Source organism: Nelumbo nucifera, chromosome 1, assembly GCF_055504915.1.
Source record: "Nelumbo nucifera cultivar China Antique chromosome 1, China Antique-T2T, whole genome shotgun sequence".
NCBI classification, from domain to species: Eukaryota; Viridiplantae; Streptophyta; class Magnoliopsida; order Proteales; family Nelumbonaceae; genus Nelumbo; species Nelumbo nucifera.
This window is the reverse complement of record NC_142649.1, coordinates 171,000,184-171,023,690: the sequence shown is the minus strand read 5'-3', so window position 1 is coordinate 171,023,690 and position 23,507 is coordinate 171,000,184. Positions and strand designations below refer to the sequence as shown.

At 38.7% G+C, this 23,507-nt stretch overlaps 1 protein-coding gene across 2 annotated transcripts in view; it reads left to right on the top strand.

The window, feature by feature from the left end:
* Nucleotides 1-23,507, top strand: part of LOC104596495 (long chain acyl-CoA synthetase 6, peroxisomal-like) — a 65,623-nt gene that overhangs the window by 5,566 nt on the left and 36,550 nt on the right. For both annotated transcript variants that reach the window (XR_016080634.1, XM_010257682.3), the window contains exons 2-9: nucleotides 4,045-4,105; nucleotides 4,192-4,269; nucleotides 4,373-4,444; nucleotides 4,531-4,612; nucleotides 4,796-4,901; nucleotides 4,996-5,072; nucleotides 14,589-14,633; nucleotides 14,753-14,839. Coding sequence is in view for 1 of the 2 variants with exons in the window: in XM_010257682.3 (XP_010255984.1) it covers nucleotides 4,045-4,105; nucleotides 4,192-4,269; nucleotides 4,373-4,444; nucleotides 4,531-4,612; nucleotides 4,796-4,901; nucleotides 4,996-5,072; nucleotides 14,589-14,633; nucleotides 14,753-14,839 (608 nt within the window). In the remaining variant the exon portion in view is untranslated. The remainder of the gene's footprint in view (nucleotides 1-4,044; nucleotides 4,106-4,191; nucleotides 4,270-4,372; nucleotides 4,445-4,530; nucleotides 4,613-4,795; nucleotides 4,902-4,995; nucleotides 5,073-14,588; nucleotides 14,634-14,752; nucleotides 14,840-23,507) is intronic.

Below are 23,507 nucleotides of genomic sequence, written 5' to 3'. Positions count from 1 at the left end.
GAAGTGCGCATTGCCCTTCTTCCTGATTTTGTACTTCTCCAGTTTTAGATGAGGATTGAGCTTTCAACACCTTTCTTTAGTGTGTCTTGGCTTCTTGCAGTACTCACAAATAACATCCTCGACCTTCTCTGCAATGGGATGTTTGCTAGTATTTTGCTTGGGTCGATATGACATAAAGGCAGAATGATCACTCATAGAGGATTGCATCATGGCGGTTCTTCGGCTTTTTTCTCCTTGTATAAGAGAGTAAGCAGTAGCAAGAGAGACAATGCTTGCACTAAGAATGTGTTGCCTGGTGAAATCAAACTCTGGATTTAAGCCTGCCAAAAAATCAAAGACTCTATTCTCCTCTATGTACTTCCGATATTGCTCACCATCTTCAGGGTCCTTCCAAACTAGAACTTTCAAGTGATCCATTTCTTCCCAGATGGACTGTAGAGGAGAGAAATACATAGCAATAGATCTCTCCCCTTGATGCATACTGGAAGCTTCTCTCCGAAGCTGATACGCTTTGGCAATATTGTTAACTTGGGAATAAGTAGCAACTACCCTCTCCCAGATATCCTTGGTAGATGGAAGAATAATGTAATTTCGGGCATTATGAGGTTGAGCAAATCAGCCATGACATAACAAGAGAATTGTCTTGTTCACACCTTGCAAATTTCGGGTCTTCAGGACTTGGCTTCCCTTCCCTTCCTGTGATGAATTCTAGTTTACCCCTCCTAGTAATGGTAAGTTTAGCAGATTGAGACCACTCTAAAAAAATTAGTTCCATCTAGTTTAATAGTAGTTATCCTACCACTGGAAATATTTGTAGTTCCTGGGAGCACGCTGGGAACCATCTGAAAATCCTTAGATGATTCCATATTCTAACAAGATACCTTTTCACCAACCAAAAAGGACCCCAACACTTTAACCGAGGTCTAGACCCAAAAACTAGGTTACCACATGGTTAAGAACCAAAGGAAGACCCAAAAAACTAGGTTGGTGGCAAAATAGAGGGAGAAAAAAGTCTCCCAAAAATTGCACAATGCTCAGAAAATTACGGGACCACTTCTCGTCAATCCCAAATTGAAAAACGACCTGAATGGTCTAGGTTTTACACAAGGTTTTTAAAAACGAACTAGAAACAGAACCAGTCAGAGGACCCGTTTCCGGTTAAGCGGTTCAATCGTCCGGGTCGAGCGGTTCGACTTGTGACATCATAAATAAATTAAAAATAAAAATATATTTATAAATAATAGAAAATAGCATAAAATTAAACAGAGAAGTACGGATACATACGATGTAGAATTCTGAATTCCAGCCCCCCTACTTCTAGCCCTCTCCCCCCTATAAACAACATCCTGCCCGTGAATTTGGCATCAATTCACAGTCAGGATGCATTCCCCCTGTACTTTGGGGCTATAAAATTCTGATATGGTCTGATTGGTCATTCTCCCAAAATTAAATAAAAACAGAAAAAATTCAGAAAATAAAACAATCTATATACAAAAATAATACAGTACAAAATACATAAAAAATATAAAAATAAAATACAAAAAAATTCTAAAAAATACAGAAAAAACACAAAAAAAAAATAAAAAAATATAGAAAAATAAAACTATCAAAACAATTAACAATAAAGGAAACCAACATGAATAAAATTTAAAACAAACAGATTATTAGATTATTAGATGACTATGACATTGTTGGAGGGCCTTAATAGAACACTAGATCATCTTATATCCATAAATTGAGAATCTAAGACTGAATTCAATTAGCTTTACTCTGGAAATCCTCATCATCATCTCTGACTCCAAAGACTGCATGAAAAAGAACTAACGTAATCCGATGCCAAGTGACAAAAGATGGTGAATCACAACATGTGTGCGGATGAGCTCAACAATGGTCACGATGACCAAGATTCTAATGCCAAGGACTAAGCGCTCAATTAAATTGGCGATGGCAACCAACGGGGCAGTGACAGGAAGTCAGGAAGCAACAGAAAATCAATCAAGCTTGTAATTTGTATCATCAGAGGAACCAGAATATATCCAGTTTTGAAATTGCCACCACTGTCAATAAGGTCCCAAACACCAAAGGTCTTTGCAAGAGGCTCAGAAAGATCATGGCCCAGACAATGAGAGCGTAAGATAACCCCGCTGAATCCTGAAAAATGGGTTCTTGGGGAAGCATGGTAGGGGGGAGGGTAGGAGCTGTTGCCGCCTGATAGAGGCAGAAGCTAGGGCCACCGGAGCTATTTGCGTTGAGTGTGCCGATTGAAAGAGGAGGGGAGACAACTCAAATGCCAACGCAGAAAGAGTCATGCTGTTCAAAGCTTCTAAGATCCATTGCTGGATTTTGCATGCTCTGCTCCCAAAATGCTGAGAGACTTGCAAGGGGCAAATCCGGGTTGGTTGGTCTGGAAAGTCATGGGAGAGGCGGGCTGAGTGAAATAATATACTGGAAACTACGCAAGTTTCTGATGGTTCGCACTACGACAGCTTCTGGGCTAATTGGGGCTACAAATTTTCTGCATTTTTGAGCTATGAATTCCTTGACATGCTCAAGCTTGGCTATCACTGCCCCCGCCATGGCACCAGCAACAAAGATGGTCACCGCCGATAATGGTGGTGTGACGGTGGGCTTGGGCTTGGTTGCATGCAGGTGATTGCTGTCGCAAGTGCTGCTGCAAGCCTGCAATTGTTATTGCCACTAGAAACCCCTGCCCGTCGTTGCAAAATTGCCTGTTGCTGCAAAACCGCCAGCCATCGCTACAAGTTGGTTGCCGGACCTGTTACTACCGTAACTGTTACTACTGGACGGCTGGACCTGCTGCAAAATCAACGCTGGCCGCCATAGATGAAGCTGACCGCCGTCGCCGGTCGCCGTGAATTGCCATCGTTGCCGTGTGTTGCCATCGGACGCCGTAGGTTGTGGTCGATTGGGTGTGAGGGCTGAGAGGAGGGAAGGTTAGAATGAAAAAGGGGGTCGTTCTAACCCTAAGCATTCGTAATATTTGGGGTCGGGGATATGGGAGTCATTTTATTTTTATTATTTTTATTTTATTTAAATCAACAAAAATAAAAAATATAACCCGCGAACCACTGCCCGAGTCAAACGGTTTAGCGGTTCGATCGCCCGGGTCAGCGGTTTTCTGACTTTTCAATGGTTTTTAAGGAATTGACGGTTTATAGTATAACTGGACTCGGGGGCTGACCGGTTTTCGGTTTTTCCGGTCCAACCGTCCGGTCTGGTCCGGTTTTGAAAACCATGGTTTTACAGCAGAAAAATATCATTAAACCTGTTGTACATGGCTCGACATCAGATCTGGAATTTCTGCGATTTTTTCCTTGAAAAAACCACCAAAAATCATAAAAGCTTCATGTGATGACAAGAGTCATACCAAAATTTTTCTAAAATCAGGGCGCATCAAATTGTGCTGGTTTCATAGACTGCTGTCGGCACTTGTACAGACTGTTGACGTCATCCGGTGGTGGTTTGACGTCAGCAATTTGCCTTCGGGTAGGAGATCAGCAGAGAACAACTCCCAAATGCTTCTACCCGCTCTGATACCAAGTTGCAGAAACTAGGGTTTCAAGAGAAGAGAAGAGAAGAAGAAAGCAAGTCAAGAGGTGTGTGTTATTCACTGTTCACACCCTCAAAAGATTACTTTATAATGTGAGAAAATTATAATTACAAGAAGGCCCCTATCTGGGTGCCCAAATACTGAGAGAGTATAAGAAAAGAGAAAAAGACCAAAAAGACCAAAAACACCCGTCTAACCATTCTCAACATAACCTATGGAATTTGTCATACTCTGCTTCTTTGGCATTCCTTTTGGTTTCTTTGAATTGTTGTTCTAGGGGATCCTATTTGCTTAATTAAGAAACACTTATCTTTGCTTAATTAAGAAACACTTATCTTTTTGAGAAACACTTGTCCTTAATGACGGGCCAATTTGGTTCAGTCTTACTAGGAGATTGCAATTCTTCATGATTTTTATTGTTCCTATCCCCTGTTTCTATGTTTATGTGCATTTTGGCTTAAAATCTTGAACAGGGCAGGGCTATAGTGTTGTACTTCCAGAAAAATTGCAAACAGGAAAGTGGAATGTGTACAGGTAGGTTGGCCTCTGTTTTTTCCCCCTTCAAATGCCTTTTAATTAGTTTCTCAAGAGTTGTTTATGATATCAGTCTTGGATGGCAGATCTGCACAATCTCCTTTGAAGCTTGTTAGTAGATTTCCAGATCATCCTGAAATTGGAACTTTGCACGACAACTTTGTGTGAGCATCACTTCTGTTCTTCCTCAATTAAATTGGAGTCTCCGAACTCTTGGTTTTCTCAATTAAAAGACTTAAATGTGTTTCCTCTAATATTTGAAATTAGGCATGCAGTTGAGACATTCCAAGATTACAAATATTTGGGTACACGAGTTCGGGTGGATGGAACAGTTGGAGAGTAAGTTGTTTTATAACATTAAAATTACAAATCAAATTCTCATTGATGTTCTTTTATTCATTTGGATGTATCCTTTGCACTCAAAGGTACAAATGGATGACATATGGAGAGGCAGGTACTGCTCGAGCGGCAATAGGTTCTGGCCTAATATACCATGGAATACCAAAAGTGAGTTTATGGTTGGATGATCTTATGAGCATTTTTTACTTTGTTTTATGAATTTGTTTGTTTCTTCCTGATCTTTTCCATGTTATGAATGCCTGGTTGCATATCTAAAACTAGTATCCATGGGGCTACATTTCCATTATAAAACCTGATTTTCCCTTTTGTACTTTATGATTTTGTGTGCAGGGTTCTTGCATTGGACTATATTTTATCAACAGACCGGAGTGGCTCATTGTTGATCATGCTTGTTCAGCATATTCTTACATATCAGTTCCTTTATATGACACTCTTGGTTGGTTCTTGACAACAGAATGAGCTTTAAATGGATCCCTTCCTACTTTGCCCATGGGCTTGTAATTTTTTTTGTGTGTTTTTCCCCTCTACAGGTCCAGATGCTGTCAAATACATTGTAAATCATTCTTCTGTACAAGTGATATTTTGTGTCCCCCAGACGTTGAACATTGTGAGTTTGTTCCTGGCTTCTTTCAAATTGTCCTTTACTATCTAGGGGGAGGTTTTATAAGCACAGCTGCACAGGAGAGAACTATGTTTAACCTGATATAATTTATTTACAAATGCATTCAATTGTGGATAGATTTAAATAATTAATTATATAGTTATTTCCTTACTTGGTTTTCAGATCTATGTATGGTTCTTTAGGTTATAGATATCTGAATTATGCTGAAATTACTGAACTTTATCCACAACTTATTCAACTCAACTAAGCTCTATCAGTTTGTCAGCTACATCTTGATTCTGTCATCCTACTCTATGAAGGGTTATATATTATTCAAATTTCAAGTTGTCAAGTCCTTTTCTTTACTTCAATCTATGTATGGTTCTTTAGGTTATAGAGATCTAAATTATGCTGAAATTTATTCTCAAGTTAACTAAGTTCTTTCAGTTTGTTAACTACATCTTAATCCTGCCATCTTACTCTATGAAGTGTTATATATTTTTCAAATTGCAAGCTGTCAAGTCCTTTTTATTACTTCAATCCATGTCTTATTGCATCCCTTTGCTCTTCTAGAGCCTTTTCTGGCTTGGTATGGCTTGGTTGACAAATTTTCTGGATTGGGCCCACATTGGGCCTAAGAATTTGTGGGCTGGGCCTAGGGCCCTGCCTTGAATATACATGTTAATATACATACATGTATTATGTATTTATAATATATAAATATTATAAAATGATGCATGTAATATATGTTATATAAAAAGAGCACTATGATACCTATGTTTAAAAACAAGGGTGATACACAAAGTTGTAATAATTATAAATTATCGTGGAATTAAATTCATGAGCTATACTATGAAACTTTAGGAGAGAACAATTGAGCAAAGGTTACAACAACCAAATGTTTTAGAAAATCAATTTTGGTTTAAGCTAGGGAGATCAACCATGGAGGTCATTGAGGAATATGTCAATTCTGGTAAAATTTTGTGTTGCTATCCATGGAAATGGAAATGTGTTTTGGAAATATTAGGGGAATTAGGGACATTTTAAACCATGGTTTATGGAATCATAAGGGACTTTTTTGGGGCAGTGAGGGGACTTGGGCAAGGTAATCCTTTATCCCTTGTTCTTTTTACTTTGGTTGCAAATGTGTTGAATAGACTGATTTTAGTAGCTGATAGAATGCAATTGATTAAGGTGTGGAATGTGGGAAGAGATAGGGTGTAGTAACCCATTTACCATTTGCAAACGATATAATAGTTTTTTGTTATGGGGAGTATAAACAATGATTTGAGAATTGAGAATTTGAAGTTAGTGGTGAGATTGTTTTAAAGAATGTCTAACTTGAAGGCCAATTGGGGTAAGAGTATGATAGTAGGTATGCATTTTGAAGAAGAAAGTTGGGGTCTATGGTGGTGGTTTTAGGTTGTGAGTGTGGTGACTGGCCATTGAAGTATCTAGGCTTACCTTTAGGTGCCAACCAACCCGAAAACTACTAGCTTTTGGGCTCCAGTGGTAGAAAGGATAGAAAGACAATTAACTATATGGAAGAGAAACTACATTTCGCTTGGGGGTAGGTTAACTTTGATTAAGTCCACCCTAGCAAGTCTCCTTGTGCATTGCATGCTTGTGTTTAGGATGCCTCAGGTGATAGGAATCGATCGACACCCTTGAAGACTTATTCTAGAAAGAAGAAGGCCTTACGACAGGTCCTGATATGACATAGTGATTGTACTTGGGATTTGGACTGAATTATTATTAAACACCAAGGGTATTTTTGCTATTATATAATTTTTCAGTAGGGTCCAATGATAGGGTTTAATTTGTCTAGTTATAGTTTGTTTATATTTAAAATTTCAGTCATTGCATAAGTAGGATTAGAGTTATTGAGTCTTCTTTGAATTGAAATAGGATATGACAGTTTAGTTTGAGTCCTACTAGGATTATCGAGTCTAACAATTTGACTCCTAAGACTATTTTGAGTCTAACAGTTTGACTTCTAGGATTGTTATGAGTTTAAAGTCTATAAATATGTATGGACGTTTTACACAAAGGCAATGAAGTTTATTGAGTTTTCTTCAGCTTATGCTAGCTATGGTGAGTGATTCCCATGCCCTAGAGTGATTCTAGGCACCCTGTGAGTGATTCCAAGTATTTTCTCTCTTATTTCTCTCCATATTTTCTCTCTTATTCCTTTAAGAAGCCATTACAGCCATCAACAGCCATAAAATTCTGATCCAAGAGACCATTCGACATTCTCTAAGGACTAGAACTGAGCTGGTCCTACATCATCAGGTGATAGTGAGAAGAATTGATAAGATAATGAGGAATTTTCTTTGGGAACTGGCCAACTGGGGGAGGGGAAGAAAGGCCAATTGATTAGATGGTAAAAAGTGAGTAGAAGGAAGGAGGGTGGCTTGGGAATAGGTAACGTGAGTAAGAAAAATCTCTCTCTTTTGGATAAGTGGTTGAAAAGCTTTGGGACAAGGTCATGACTCGTGACTAGCATTCATGGGCTATTAGAGAATGGTTGGGATCATAGTTGTCAAAGCGACGCCTAGGCGACAAGGCACCCTTTGAGGCTCGCCTTGCCTAATCGCCAAGCAGTTTTGTACTATGTATTGTAAAATACTTTTTTATTCTTTATTTTTTGACTTTATAATTATAAAATAGGCACTATTAAACTAAAATATTCATTTTGTGTGTTCATATAGTAATTTGTTTTTATTATTTTCTTATTTGTTAGGATTTAATCAATACAAACATTGCTAAATGCTGTATTGAACCCTCAAAGACTTTAAAACCTGAACCAATAAGTAAGGAAGAACTTAAACTTTTGTCTAATCAACACATTTTCTATACTTTAACATGAACTCTATACTTTCTTATGAAAATTATGATTAATTATTAAGGAAATATGGCTATGGTACCTAGGGAACTACCCTGGGATCTATATTTTCTATGTAAAAAAATCCATTGCCTAGGCGCTCGCCTAGGCAACTAGGCGACAAGGCGCCCCCCTAACACCCAGCCTCGTCTTGGCGCCTTGAAAACTATGGTTGGGATGCTTGTTTGTTGCACAAAACTACCCTTGCTTTACCCTGGGAAGCCATACATGGTATTCTACCTTCATTTCTCAACCATATTAAGTATGGCTTGTCCTCTGGTAATAATATTAAATTTTGGGAAGATATTTGGTTTGGAGAGTCTCATTGAAAGATTTGTTTTCTTCATCCTCTGGGTTGAATTGGAGCGTGGGCATGAGTAGGAATCTTATAGATTCTGAAATTTCCCTGTGTCTAACCTTTTAAACTTGTTGGATGGGGTCATCCTTGATGATTTTGTTGGGGATGGCCATTTGTGGTTTCCTAGTTTCCTAATCCTGATGGTGGTTTCTCTTGTAAATCCTTCTTTAATTCTTTAGTGGCCATTCCCTTTGTCCTTTTTTTATGAAGTGTTGTGTGTTCCTATTCCCCCAAAAGTCGGTGCTTTTTGTTGGGAAGTTTTCCATGGAAGCATCAATACTTGTAATATGTTGCAAAGAAAAAGACCACATTGGTTTTTGTCCCCTAGCTGGTGTATAATGTATAATGGTGAAATTGCTTACCCCCGCATAATTTCCTGTCTATTTATTTGCTGTATTTGGGAATGGTTTTTTGCTCTTTTTGGGTGCAGGTTGAAGTTGAACCCTCTGTTAGCTTGGACATGTTGTTTGACATGTCTATGATGGGATACTCAAAAAGAAGTGATAGAATCATGTGAAAATGCACAAGGATAGCAGTGATTTGGACACTTTGGGAAGAGAGGAATGCATGAGTTTTTGAGGAGAAAGAGAGAAGTAGGGAGGCATTAATCAAAACCATCACTTTAAGAGTAACATAATGGGTGAAGACATTGGAGCTTTTCTTTTACTTCACTATGGATGACATTATTAAAAGTTGGGGGGGGGGGGGTCTGTAGCAGGGTCTTCTTCTAAAAAACCAAAAATAAAAGAGGATTGGACACCTTCAAACAGAGTGTGCTTGAAGTTGAAGCTAAACTTTGATGGCAGCAGTATGGATAATCCTGGACCTTCTGCAATTGGGGAAGTGATGTAAAGGATGAGAATGAACCATATGTGTAATGTATTTAAGTCCAATAGGAGAAGGTGATTCAGTAAGGGCAGAAGTTTTAGCTGTAGTATTTAGGGTGCAGAGAGATAAAGAAATGGGAGTTGAGAGAGGTTGATGATTGAATGTGATTTGAAGGTAGTTGGCTGGTTAATGAATGAAAAGAATGTGGTGTGGAATTACAGGAATGAATTAAGACAGTTTAATGGTTCTCAAAAGACATGCAGAATTGCAGATACAAATCGATGGGTACAAAGGTCTGCAAACTGGTTGGATAAACAAGGGGTTACTAGAAAAAAAATGTTTGAGTTCAAATGTAAAAAGGGTGGTGGGGTGAGATTGTAGTGTCTATGCTCTTTTTGTTGTTTTCACAACCTCTTGTTGTAACTCTTTTAATTATTTAATGAATGAATTCCTTTATTGCTGATAAAATAAGGTGACTGTCACTTTGGCTATAAAGACAATTCTATAAACAATTGTAAGGCCTGCTATGTTGTTTGGAGCAAAGTATTGGGTAATCAAGAAACAACATGTCCAAAAACAAATGTCGCAGAAATACAAATGCTTAGTTGGATGAGTGGTAAAGCTAGAAAGGGCAGGGTTAGAAAGGAAGTCATATGAAGGAATATAGGAGTAGATCCAATAGGCGATAAAATGAGAAAAAGTAGATTGAAATGGTTTGGTCACATGCATAGAAGACCATCTACAGCACTGGTTCAGAAAGTGATCTATTACAAGCTGAAGAGGCTAGAAGAGCTAGGGGCAAACTGAAATGAACTCGGGTGAAAGTAATAAGAAATGATTTAAGTGGCCATAATTTAAAAATGGATAAGACACTGAACAGAATGGAATTGTGAAACAGGATTCATGTAGACGAGCTCATATAGTTGGGAGAAGGCTTATATGATGATGACGATGATGACATGTAATAAATGAAGCATAAGGTATGTTTTAATATATTATATTTCGAACATAGTATATTTAAAATTGTAGGCCTGGAATCCTATCCCAGGCGCTAGACCTGGGCTTATATTTTAAGCCCTGGGGTAGGGGCTGGCCTGGTCCTGGGATATGCCCCTTAGTATAGGTTCTAAACTCATTCTGGCCCAGCCAATGATCATCCCTAACATTTGACTTATACAATATCATTTGTTCTATATTATTTTGATAAATAATTGAACTTTTATTAAAAAAACAAGCAGATACAAAAGAGCAATGGGAGGGGTAAATTCTCTTAACCCTCCCCAAGAACAAAATGCATATTACAAAATTGCCCAAAAAAGACTGGCTCCTCCCACCCCTTGTTTAGCAAGTGCATCCACAAAGGAATTTGCACTTCTCTTAATCCACTGAAGCTTTATCTAATGGGTTTCTTATGCATTCCTTCATCTAGTTACTTATTGGAGAGACACCATTACTATCCAATAACGTGCTTGATTCTGATTCTATCTGTTTTTTTCTCGGTTTCATCACTCTAAACAACTAAATTCTAGCTACAGTGCAATTTTTTCCTGGCCGACAGCCTGCCTTTGCCATATAGTATTATTGGCCTTATGTCTGCCTTTTGATTATTTTTTTAGCAGTAACAGTGAATTTCATAGATTAAAAAGTTCAAATAAAATAATTACCCTACTTTCCATTTATCTTGGAAAAGCAATGCAAGAAGAACTAAGAAGCCAATGACTGAACCAATCATATTGTAAGATATGCATAGACAATCATAATATTATTGGCCTTATGGCTGCCTTGTGATAATTTTTTTATCAGTAACAGTGAATTTCATAGATTAAAAAGTTCAAAAAAAAATAATAACTCTACTTTCCATTTATCTTGGAAAAGCAATGCAGGAAGAGCTAAGCAGCCAATGACTGAACCGATCATACTGTAAGATATGCATATAGACAATAACAGATTTAAACCTAGCCCTAGCATTCCCCATTCCAACTCGTTCTTGTTAATCCTATCCTTGCTAGGTTATTTGCTGAGTATGAAAATTCCTTCTAAAATCTTCACATAAATTTATCTCCCTCATCATCTTCCCTCACTGGCTTTCTAAAAAAAATCTTCCCTCATCTTTTTCCCGAATGTAGGGTCTATTGTTTAGATCATTCATGGGCACTTGAAATGAAAAAAAAAGCCATTACCCAATTCCGGTTGCATCTGTTGGGACTTGGGAGGGATGAACTAGGTACAAAACCTAACTTCCATGTCTTATAGCATGAAATGGCCACCTTCCTACTTGAACCTGCTACTTTCCTGGAAACAAACCACCTAATTTCCTGCTAAAACAGCATTCAATCTATATCACTCTGAATGGGACCTATTTTTCAACTTGGAAACGACCATTTAGTTTTCCTTCCTCATTTGTGTGTGGGATTTCTTTTTCTTCTTCTTCTTCTTCTTCTTGTGTTGATAAGCAGCAGTAGTAAATTTCAATTCATCAACCTATTGCCCAAAATGTCAAGAAACAACATGTTTAGAAAATGAGTGTGGCAGAAATGTGAAGGGATGGGATATCCATCACATGGACGCCCAAGTCTAGCGGAAAGGACTGGGCGAATTTCAAAAATTTCTCCCATCTTTGCAGGGAATCGAATTCCCTATTTTAGAAAATATATTTTTTAAGGATCAATCTTGAACCATGAACCAAACTAGATCTGAACCAAAAGGAGTAGGAGGGAGGATGTACCTGATACAGAGAATTAGTATCTCCCAATGGAGGTGTTCACGCCCAAGGAAGGATCCAAAGACTGCTCCCACTGAAGATGGCGCAGTGCAGGATGGAGCAGAATCAACAATGTTCTTCCAAAAGAACTTGACCCTTTGCAAGAATCAACTGGATGGCTTGTGAGTACAGCTCCAATCAATTTTTTCCTAAAAGATTGGTATCAAGATCAGATCTTGATTTCTCCCAAGAAGTGGAGATCGAACTGAAGGTAATGGCGGCAGGAAGGAGGCGGCAAGAGAGATTTTGCAGAGGTTGCAGAAATCTCTCTTCTGTGATTTCAGCTCTGAAGACAAGAGTCTTAGGTTGCATGTCTAAAGGCTGCCGCCCCCTCCTCCTTTTATAGATTTAAAGGGATCAGCTCCTAATCCTATTAGGAGCTGCTGATCCAAATTATATTTGGATTAGAAGTCCCTTTAAGTGATAAGGGAGAACCCTTATCTTATCTGCAGATCAGATCTTCCATCTCCTAATCTAATTAGAAGGCTTCCAGATCTAAACCTCATCTAGATCTTGGACTCTCTAAGTGGATAGGGTCTAGGCCCAATCCTATCAGCTGATCCATCTCAGAATCCGCCCCCTTTAATTGACTGATCAAATCAGCCCAGTTCGAAATGGGCTAAAGGCCCATTTAAGGTTATGTACTCACTTAGCCTTCCAAATTGCTGCCCAGTTGGGCTTCCTTGTATGGCGTGGGACCCAAACATTGATCTACACATCAGCCACATGGGTTCAGCCCAACCTTAGTTACAAGGTCTGGCCGAATACACTGTTTATGGACAGTGCACCCCCTGAAACCCATCTTATGGGCTCTATGGGCCCAACACTTACCCTAAGTGGTCCCTGGGCCAAGCCACCTTGTAACACCCAGGGACTGTGGGCAGATGCAAGATTAGCCCATCAGGTATTATCCTTAATGGTCTTACACTTAACCTCTCAGCCCATAATGATCAAACACTGCCCGACAAGGGAGGACCTCTCCCTCGACTGCAAGGAACAGTGTTGCACTCTCTGCTTACATGGATCCCGGGAATTAAAACATTTTGCAAATCATTTCGAAACCATAACATATATATATATATCTTTATATATATTTTGCAAAACAAAATCTCAACAATTGAAATCGGCTGCCGGCAGTCTTAGTTTCCATCAGAGAGAGTGCATCCCCGATCATTACCTTTGTCCGACAAAGGGGCTGATCCTGTCACTATGATCACCCACTCGGATGAATTCTCGAACTGTCCCAACATACCCAGGTTTTGACCCCCGCTAAGGATCTCACTGATTGGTACATCAAAGACAGCCCAATCCGACACCTAGTGTAGTATCATAATCGAGTCTAGGGGTCAGGTGTAACTTTCCAGTTTTGCCCATCTATCTCCAAGGCCCAGGGCAATACTGGAAATCTGGTCTGGTTCAAAGGTTCTATTAATCCTACACTGCATGTGCTTCGGGTCTCACCTTGGTAGCTGAGACAAGCCACCCCAACAGTTGGCAGCACACCAGTGTCATCCTTGGCAGGATAAATCTCCCCAGACTTACCCAATGGCTATGAACATTCTAAACTAACACAAGTCTCATTAAGTGTCCAGTTTAAGGGTATTACATGGAAACACACCACAGGAACATGAATCAAATGTGTACTTTATTCATTTACAATAAATTCATAATGTATATATTTCTGATTGAAGCTAAGGGCATACAACTATCTAACAAAATGCGAATGCTAAGATGGATGAGTTGAAAAACTAGAAAGGATAGGATCAAGAATGAATCCATTTGTAGAAACTTAGGAGTAGCTCCTATAAGTGATAAAATGAGAGAGAGTAGGTTAGGATGGTTTGGTCACATGCATAAAAGACCAGTAATAGCTCCAGTTGGAAAAAGTGATGGGTAGAAGTAGTAGGGGTAGACCAATAAGGACATGGGTAGAAGTAGTAAGAAATGATTTAAGCAATAATAATTTCACAGTGGATATGTTTTTAAATAGAATTGATTTGCGAAACAGGATTATGTCCCCGTATAGTTGGGACAAGGCATGCATGCATGCGTGATGATGATGACCTATTGCTTAAAATCTGAACAAGAGGAAAAGATAAGAGTACAATCAGGGTCTTCTATTTACATTAGAATACAGTCAGAAACTCAGAATTACAAAGATAAGAGTACAATCAGGGTCTTCTATTTACATTAGAATACAGTCAGAAACTCAGAATTACAAAGAAAATTTCAAGTCTGCTGATGCCCAAACTACTCTTTCCTTGCTGTTGTTGGGATTACAAAGAAAATTCCAAGTCTTCTATTTACATTATATGTTTTTCTCCTTGTAGTTTTTGGGGTGAGACAGAATAACAGGATTATACTCTTTTTTGTTCATACTCCATTTCTGTTTCATTTTTGATTGCTGTTGTTGGGATGTCTTTTAATATTTCCTTTGGGGTAGTAAGTGAATATTCTCATATGCTGGGAAGAAAATTTGATTAGAATTTAGAATTATCTTGACTTTTTTTTTTAATTTTTGATGTTGGTATTTTGTTGTTTCAGAAACTCTAACCCGCCAAAGTAGTTCATACGGCTTTACTAATTACTTATTTCCATGTCTCATTTCTTTTTTTTTGTCTGACATTCATGCATTATTTGTTCAAACTGTGCTTCTGCAACATTTCTTATGTTCTGATTGGGAACTTGCAGTTGCTGAGTTTCTTGTCTGAGATCCCATCAGTTCGTTTAATGGTGGTATGGAGTTCACTTGATCATTTCCCCTTGTATTTCATTGAATTTTGAACAAGCTAAAAGAAAGCCTCATGCAGATTTTGCAGTTTTGTTGGTTTTCACATGCTTTCTCTTTGTCACAGATTGTTGGGGGTTTAGATGGACAAATGCCATCACTTCCATCAAAAACAGGAGTCAAAGTTGTATCATATTCAAACTTACTTTTTCAGGTAATTGCATGATTTTGGCAACACACTTATGAAGTGATGTTAAATGTTGTGGCAGTATAAAAGATTTTCAAAGTAAAAAAATGTAATATCAGGGTATAGAGTTGTATCATATTCAAGCTTACTTTTTCAGGTAATTCCATGTTCTCTGTAATTTTGTGGTGCAGGAGCTGAAGAGTCAAAATTGGAATTTTGTGAAATTCTATGTATTTCTGTAATTTTGGACCCCAGGGATATTTTTGCCATTTTACAATTTTTCAATAGGGTCCAATAATAGGGTTTGATATTTATAGTTTGTTTATGTTTAAAATTTCAGAGTTAAGTAGGATTAGAGTTATTGAGTCTTCTTTGAATTGAAATAGGATATGCCAGCTTAGTTTGAGTCCTACTAGGATTATCGAGTCTAACAGTTTGACTCCTAGGATTATTATGAGTTTAGAGTCTATAAATATGTATGGGCGTTTTATACAAAGAGCAATGAAGCTTATTGAGTTTGTTCAGCTTATGCTAATTATGATGAGTGATTCCCATACCCTAGAGTGATTCTAGGCACCCCGTGAGTGATTCCGTGTATTTTCTTTCTTCTTTCTATCCCTATTTTCTTTCTTGTTCCTTTAAGAAGCCATTACAACCATCAACAACCATAAATTTCTGATCAAAGAAGACCATTCAACATTCTCTAAGGACTCGAATTGAGCTATTCCTACATCATTTTGGCAATATACTTATGAAGTGATGGTTAAATGTTGTGGCAGTATAAAAGATTTTCAAAGTAAAAAATGTAATAGCAGGGTAACATAGCAGCTCTAGTGGGGGGGGGGGGGGGGGGCTTTGGCTGTTTGAAAAAAACAGCCTGGGCTGTTTTGGATCTTCGTGTGGGGTAACCAATATTCTTTTAGCCAAAAAGACATGGAACCGAGTGGGGTAATGTGCCATGTGCAGGAAGCTCCCAAACAGCCAAGGTTTCTCCGGTCTAAGGAGTAGGTTCTACCTATTCACGTGTCACAATGCATACAGTTTTACCAACCTGAATAAATTAGGGAATAACTATTCATATATTACAATGTAGACTAGACAGTTTCAATAACCTGAATAAATTAGGAAATAGTTGACTCAACAAATGAATAGACAAATTTCCCAATTGAACATGCCAAAGCATCCGCAACCCTTTTTGAAGCTTTAAAAATGGTGTTGTCTAAGAACCCAGTGATCGTTTTGGTTGAATTAGATAATCTTTATTTAGTGAGCTGCCTAAACTCAGCTCTGGATGTGTGTCATCAAGATATTCTGTTTTTGTTGAAAGACATTAAAGCTCTATGCAGAGGTAGGTCTATTATTTTCTCTTGGGCTCCTCATGAGGCTAACACTGCTGCTCACAAGTTGGCTAGGCGTGGTCTTAGCTTGGCTTTAGCAATGGATGACTGTTTCCCTTTGTGGTTTTCGGATACTGTAATGGATGATTGGGCTTCTGGCCCCTCTTAGGATTAGTTTCTTTCCTTTGTTTTTCCTTTGCTGTAGTTTTTTGTAGCCTCCTTTGGTTTTCTGTGTTTGTATTGGTGTTTGTTGCTCTTGTTGTTTCTGTTTTAATGAATGCAGCTTTACCAAAACAAGCTAGGTTCAAAGTATCAATATGATATGCCCCATGTCAGGCATATATCGTCTTGTATCTTTGGGGTACTGATGCACTTATTTCAAGTTATTTTTAAAGGCTATTTTTTTTAAATAATTTGATAACATAAAAAAAGACTTGTGAAATTAAAAAAAAAAACTAAAAAAAAGAAGTGCAAGGTTCAAAGTGTTGATACACCCCTTCTGGTGTATCAGGGTCTATTGATACTTTGAACCATGCTCCAAAGAAATTGACTCAAAAGTAGAAAACTGATTAGGCTGACTCCATCTCTAGGTGGTATATCTAGAAATCATATCCCATTTGTTCACCTCATGGTTACTTCCAATTGTCCTTTTAGATTCTAGATCCTGGAAAACTCAGTAATTGGGAAAAGTGTTATTGAACAAAGAACAACTAAGATTTTTTGCGAGGCTATTAACAGATAATAAATTTGATTTCAACTTGCATAGAAGAACTGAAGAAAGGGTTAAAAAACAACTTTAATGTTCCCTTTCCCAGAAATAGTGGCAAGGGAACTGTTAGACACTTCGTCTTTACTAGAACATAATTTCTGAGTGAAAAAGTAATGGCACATTGGGCATATTATCAAAATCTCTAGTATCTATAATCCATGGAATGCCATCCTTACTTGAAATGGAAGCAATGTTGTAATTGCATGTCTACTTGTGTAAGCAATTACTGATGGACATGTTCTTGGATCCATATTCCCCATTGCACTCTTTAGCACTTTAGCTAGCTCATGTACTTCTCAAACTCTACTTTGGCAACAACAGTAATCTTTGGGGAAGGAAGCATCAATGACCCTAATATCGATGTGGGAGCAAATGAAGTCCTTGACTCATCTCTAGTAGCTACCAAGTTCGTATTGGAATCTTGGGATTTATGAGCCTCGAAGGCTTCAAATTAGGATACAATTTCCAGCATGTCTCTTTAGTGTGTTTTGGTTTCTTACAATGCTCATAAACAACTTCCTTTGTATCCTCACCCCCACGATTTACTGGCATAATTGGAGTCTTGGGCTTAATAGAAACATGGGCCATATAACTAGGAGATGACACTTGTAAGTTGTAACATCATACTTCTGTATTCTTCACTATGCATGATGGAATAAGCCTGAGGTAGAGTGATTTCATCTCTATCAAGAATATGTTGCATGGTAATGTCATACTCTTGTTTTAATCCAGCTAGAATTCAAATACTCAGCTTTGCTTCACCAGCTTCTTGTAGGTGATAGCATCCCTAGGACTCTGCCATTCTACAGTCTCTGGGTGATCAATCTATTGCCAAAGAGATTTAATGTAGATAAATACAAGGAGAATGATCTCTCCCCCTGTGTGAGATTGTTGACCTCACTCTTTTTTGTTGATAAGTAAACAAGTATTTATTAAAAATCAAAGAGAATTAGTATTACAGGCATCCCATAGAGAGGCATGAGGTGTTAACTCTCACACAAATTTTATAAAAAAAAGTATCAAAACAATTACAACTGGGCCCAATACAAATTGTTCCTATTAACCCCTTGTTTAGCTAACCCATCTGCCATAGCATTAGCTGTTCTCTTAATCCAAGAAATATTCTTTTTCTGATGAGTCCTAACCCAAGAAGTTTTCAAGTTCATGTTTCTGGTTATCCATTTAAACCTTTTCATCTTGTCCCTAAGACACCATATTATAGACTCTGGATCCTTCAGCCATCCTATCACCAGTTTTGAGTCCCATTCAATTTCTACATTTGTTAGGCCCATCTTACTTCCAATTTGTAGTCCTCTCATAGCCTCAAGCAATTCCGCCTTGATGGAATCCCCCACTCCCACAGGACCGGAAGAAAGTGCAATGATAATCCCTTCTTTATTTCTTAACACCCCCTATACCTGAAGGGCCCAGGTTGCCTTGACTGCTCCCATCAAAATTTAATTTCACGAAGTCTACAACTGTGGGTTTCCATAATCTTTTCTTTTCCTTTTTCTTTTTTGGAAGAACTTCTAGTCACTACCCCCAATTTCTCCAAATATCATCAAAGGACCAAGACGAAAAAGAATCAATGGTCCTAAGCCAATGCATCACCCTTACCAATTCTCTTACTGCTTCTATGCAGATCTCCTTTCCTTAGAAAATTCTGTTATTTCTTTCTTCCCAGAGAGTCCATATTATCACTGCTCTAGCACTTCTCCACATAATCCTTTCCCTCCTTTTAGGCCAAACAAAGGTCGAAGGGTCAAAAATCTTATCTACCTTCGTTGGCAAAGACCACCTGCAACCATTAAAAGAGAAAAACCAATCCCATAAATATGCAACAAAGGGGTTGGATATTAGTAAGTGGTAACAATTTTCTTCATTGTATTTACATAGGGTGCACCGATTTGGGGAAAAGAAAAAGAAGGGTCTTCTTTTTTGTAGCGTGCCCATGGTGTTGATCTTCCAATGGTACACTTCCTAACAAAAGGCTCTAATTTTGGTAGGAGTAGGCCAACACCCACTTCCTTAGTAGGGAAAGGCTGAGGAAAAGAAATGGAGGAAAGCTTTGTGGAGGCAGGTCAGTGGAGAAGAAATCTGAAAGTTGAAGCTAAGGAGTTCTTGTTTGAGGAAGAGAAAGGTAGAGGAAAGCTGAGTCTGAAGATATGGGAAGCAAGGAGGGCTATGGTTCTGTTGACTAGGATAGAAGTATTGGAGTGGCTGCAGAAGTTTGTGGAAGGGGCAAGATTGAAAGGTAAGCAAAACAACAGGCAAGAGATTGCAGCTAATGAAGGTAAGAAATATATAGTTGAAAGCAGAAAGAATGCAAAGGGTTGCTACATAGCTCTGGCTGAGTTTTTTGGTGGAGGAAAGAAACAGCTGGTTTTTTCCCAGCAGGAAGACAGAGTCAAGGTTGGAGGGAAGTGAGTAGTGTGCTTGAGGAATTTTTGCTCCATGGAGTAAAAGTAACAAAGGGGAGTCCAGGGAGGGAAGAAGGGGTGTATCAAAAGCCAATGTGTCTGGAAACATGGAGCAAGAGCCAGTGATTGTAGCAAAAGCCAATGGACAGTGCAGGGTGATGGAACATTTAAAGAAGGAAAAATGGATTAGTAAGTTCATAATAGAGTAGGAATGGCAACAGGGCGGGGATCATAACCCCCATCCCTGTCCTCGATTATAAAAGTAACCCCTGTCCCCGTCCCCGATCCCCGTCGAGGATAAATTTTGTCCTCCATTCCCAATCCTAGACGGGGATGGGTTCCCCGCGGGGACCTTTATCCCCGAAATTTTTTATATATAACAGTATTTTTTGAAAAATAAATTTACTTAAAATAAATAAATATTTTAAATATGTTTTGATATATATAATATAAATAACATAACAATATATATATATAATATAATATAAATAATATAATAAATATATATATACATAATCGGGGTCAGGGAGGGGTGGGAACCTCAATCCCCATCCTTGACCCCGACCCCGATCGGGGATTCTTATTAATCCCTGTCCTTGTCCCAGCTCCGCCTCCATTGGATCAGCGAAGTCAGGTCCCCGCCGAGGATGGGGAAAATTGCCATCCCTATAATAGGGGTAGGGTTGCAATCCGTTGACTGGAGGAGAGTTGCAGATTACTTGATCTTGAATATGAAGCTGGAGAATGAGTTTATTGTAACTCCCTTTGATAAATGTAAACCTCTAGTTGATTTTGGGGAGAACAGAGTAGACTTCTCAGCAGTTAATTTTCAGATTGATCTAGGAACTATTACAATCTTCAAATGGAATCCTCTCTTTAATGCCAAAAATTTCTTTATTGAAGATGGGGTTCTGGTACGGATAATCGGATTGCCTTTCCATCTTTGGAAGCAAGAAGTAGCAGATGTCATTGCACTGATGTGTGGAGGGAGACTGGATGGTGCTTACTGGGGAGACCTCCATTCTGTGGCAACTCTCCTGAGCGGAGTGAGGCTTGAAGATATACCAAGGAATGTGGAAATAAGAGTGGAGGGTGTTTTCGTTTCAGTCTGGCTGGCTTCCTCCATTGAAGCAGGCTTGTGGAAGGAAGCTAGAATGGAGGGAGGTGAGGAGTTTGAGGAAGAAGCTGTATATGGAAGAAGTAGATTGGAGGGTTCAAAAAAGACTGGAAATTATACTAAAATGGGCCTGGGGGAGCCAAAAAGACTTGGGGCATATGGAAAGTCAAAGGCTTAAAACACAAGAAACCCCTCTAACGCATAGCAGAACTTTTGCACAGGTGGCTGGGAACACTGCCACGAAAAACTTTAATGTTGAAGAGGGGAGTAAAGAGGTGACAAGTGTTAAAAAGCAAGTTGAAGTAAGAAACAGGGTGGTTGAACCGGAAGTTGAGGTGGGTCGAGTTGGTGGGCTAAGTAGTATTGTGGGGTTGGTTAAGAGCACTGAACCCATGGACATTGTTATTTCTCCTGGGCCAAGGGTGAGAGGAAATCTAAGTTCTCTTGGGCCCAATTTTAAGCCCATAGCTATTAATGATAAGGTTAAGAGCACGTGACTGAAGTTGGCAGGGAATAGTTTATAGACAATTCTAATCGTCTATCTTCCTCCTCGAGTTCAGAAAGCAGGGCAGAGTGTGTATTCTAGTAGCTCTTTTCAGTGGATCCCAACTAAGAGAGGCGGCTAGATTCTGCAGTTTGGCTTGGAGATGAAAGCAGTAGTGACGATGACTATGAGTCAGATGGAGCCTCGAGTTTGGGTAGCCTCGATTTGCAAGCTAAACAAAATCCGATTGAAATAAGGAGCCTGAATACGGAGGTGTTGTACTTAGAAGAAGAAGAGGCTACTGTAGTTTTTCCCAAGGAAGAACAAAGGGTAGGAGGTGCTGCGTTTGCTGGACAGATTCCACTATCCCATAATGAAGGAGCCAACAAAAAGTCTCAGGGCGTACAGGATTAATTATAAGAGAATAGTTCTCTCTTGTGAGTATGGATAAGGGTGAACTAGGAAGGGGAGTGCTGGGATTGGGTTTTCAAGAGGGTAGGCTAGACAGTGGTGCTTGCTCTACCATGTCTACTCCACAAAAGTCTCCCTGTAAGGAAACGACACCAGTTCCTTGTGCTATCCCTATCCAACTAGGTACGGATGTCAATTTGTTTTTGGTTACTAACCAGTGTATTATGCCTGAAACAAAGGTACTAGCATCCCACCCAGAAGGTACAACAAGGGTAGGATTGGAGGTGGAAGAGTTGGGCAAGGGAAGAGTGGGGAGGTAGATAAAAATTTGGGGACTGATTTGTACAGAGTTTGAGAATGTCAAAGAAAGGGAAGGATATGTGGATGGGTTCAGTGAAATGGTGATGGATAGGGGAAAGCAAAGGGTTGATTATGATAAAGGAGGACTTCAGACTTCAGTTTTGGAAGCTATTGGTGAGGAAGGTCAGGCCGAAGAGAGGGCTGAAAGGAAAGGACAGGTGAAAACTTATAATAAAAAGAGTGAGGCAAAAAGGAATAAGGAAAAGAAGAAACGTTTTGAAGTGGAAAGATTAATTGGTGACATCGAAGGGAAGATAGAGTTTAGTGGTAGAGGTAATAGGAGAAAGGGTATGAAGTAAGGAGTGCTGGTTTATGACTAGGGGTGAGCATTTGGTTTATTCAGTTAAAAACTGAATCGAATAAACCGAAATTTAAAAAACCGAACTAAAAAAATAAAAGCCGCACCGAAACCGAAATTTAGAATAACCGAAACCAGAATTTTCGGTTATTTTGAGTAAAACCAAATTTTAACAATATATACTCTATTATATATATTATAACATATAATATATATATTATATATTATAAAGTATATTATGAAATCAAATTTCAGTATATTATATATTAATACATAAATATATAATCTATTATATATTACATATAATAATAAAAAGTTTGGTTAATTTGGTTAACCGAAATTCTAATTCTAAAACCGAATTAACCGAACCAATTTAACCAGAAACTGAACTGAAAAACCGAAACCGAAATTTTCAGTTCAGTTTTTCGGTTTTAACCGAGTAGTGCTCACCCCTATTTATGACTGAAGATGTTTGCATGATTTGTGCCTATGAGAATAGTTAGCTGGAATGTTAGGGGATTAGGGAGTGCAAGGAAAAGGAGGGTGATAAAGGATTTAATTAGAAAGAAAGGTTTGCCACTGTTATGTTACAAGAAACAAAGTTGTTGAAGTTGGACAGAAGATGGGTGAGGAGTGTGTGGAGGTCAACAGGAGTAAGGTGGACCTCAGCCCCTTCTTGGAGAGCCTCGAGAGGGATTGTCACATTATGGAAGGAGGATGTAGTAGAAGCAGTGGAGGAGTTAATAGGGAGGTTCTCAGTTTCCATCAAATTCAAGAATGTAGAGGATGACTTCACTTGGGTGTTAGCCAATATCTATCGTCCTAATAACTATAGAGAAAGGAATGACATGTGGAAGGAGTTGTATGCAATTTAGGGTCTATGGAAAGGTCCATGGTGTTTGGGAGGGAACTTCAATGTAATACGTTTTTTTGAAGAAACTAATAACTCCCAACAAACCATCACAACTAGCATATGCTGATTGTGAGTTAAAGGAGATTCCATTGTTACAAGATGGATTTACTTGGTCTAACCTACAGGAAACTCCCTTGTGGTCGAAGTTGGACAGGTTTTGTTTTTAATGTTGATTGGGAGAACTATTGGGGAAACTTGGTGTCTAGAGCTTTGCCTAGGGTAACCTCAGATCACTGTCCTATAAGAATAGGTGTCAAAGATCTTATAGATGGACCTAGGCCGTTTAGGTTTGAGAACATGTGGCTAACCCACCCGAACTTTGTGAATAAAGTTAAATTATGGTGGAATGAGGAATTAAGGGGGATAAAATGGAAAGGGGTAAGATTTCATAAGAAATTGCAGAGACTGAGATCCAAAAAAAAAGAATGGAATAGGGATCACTTTGGAAGAATTAAGGAGCAAAAAGTGAATCTAATCTCTAGGATAGAAGAGCTGGATGAAAGAGAAGCTCAAGCTAGATTGGAGAAGGTGATAGAGACATGAGGAAATAATTGAAGAAGGACTTGGAAGAGGTCTTATTGAGAGA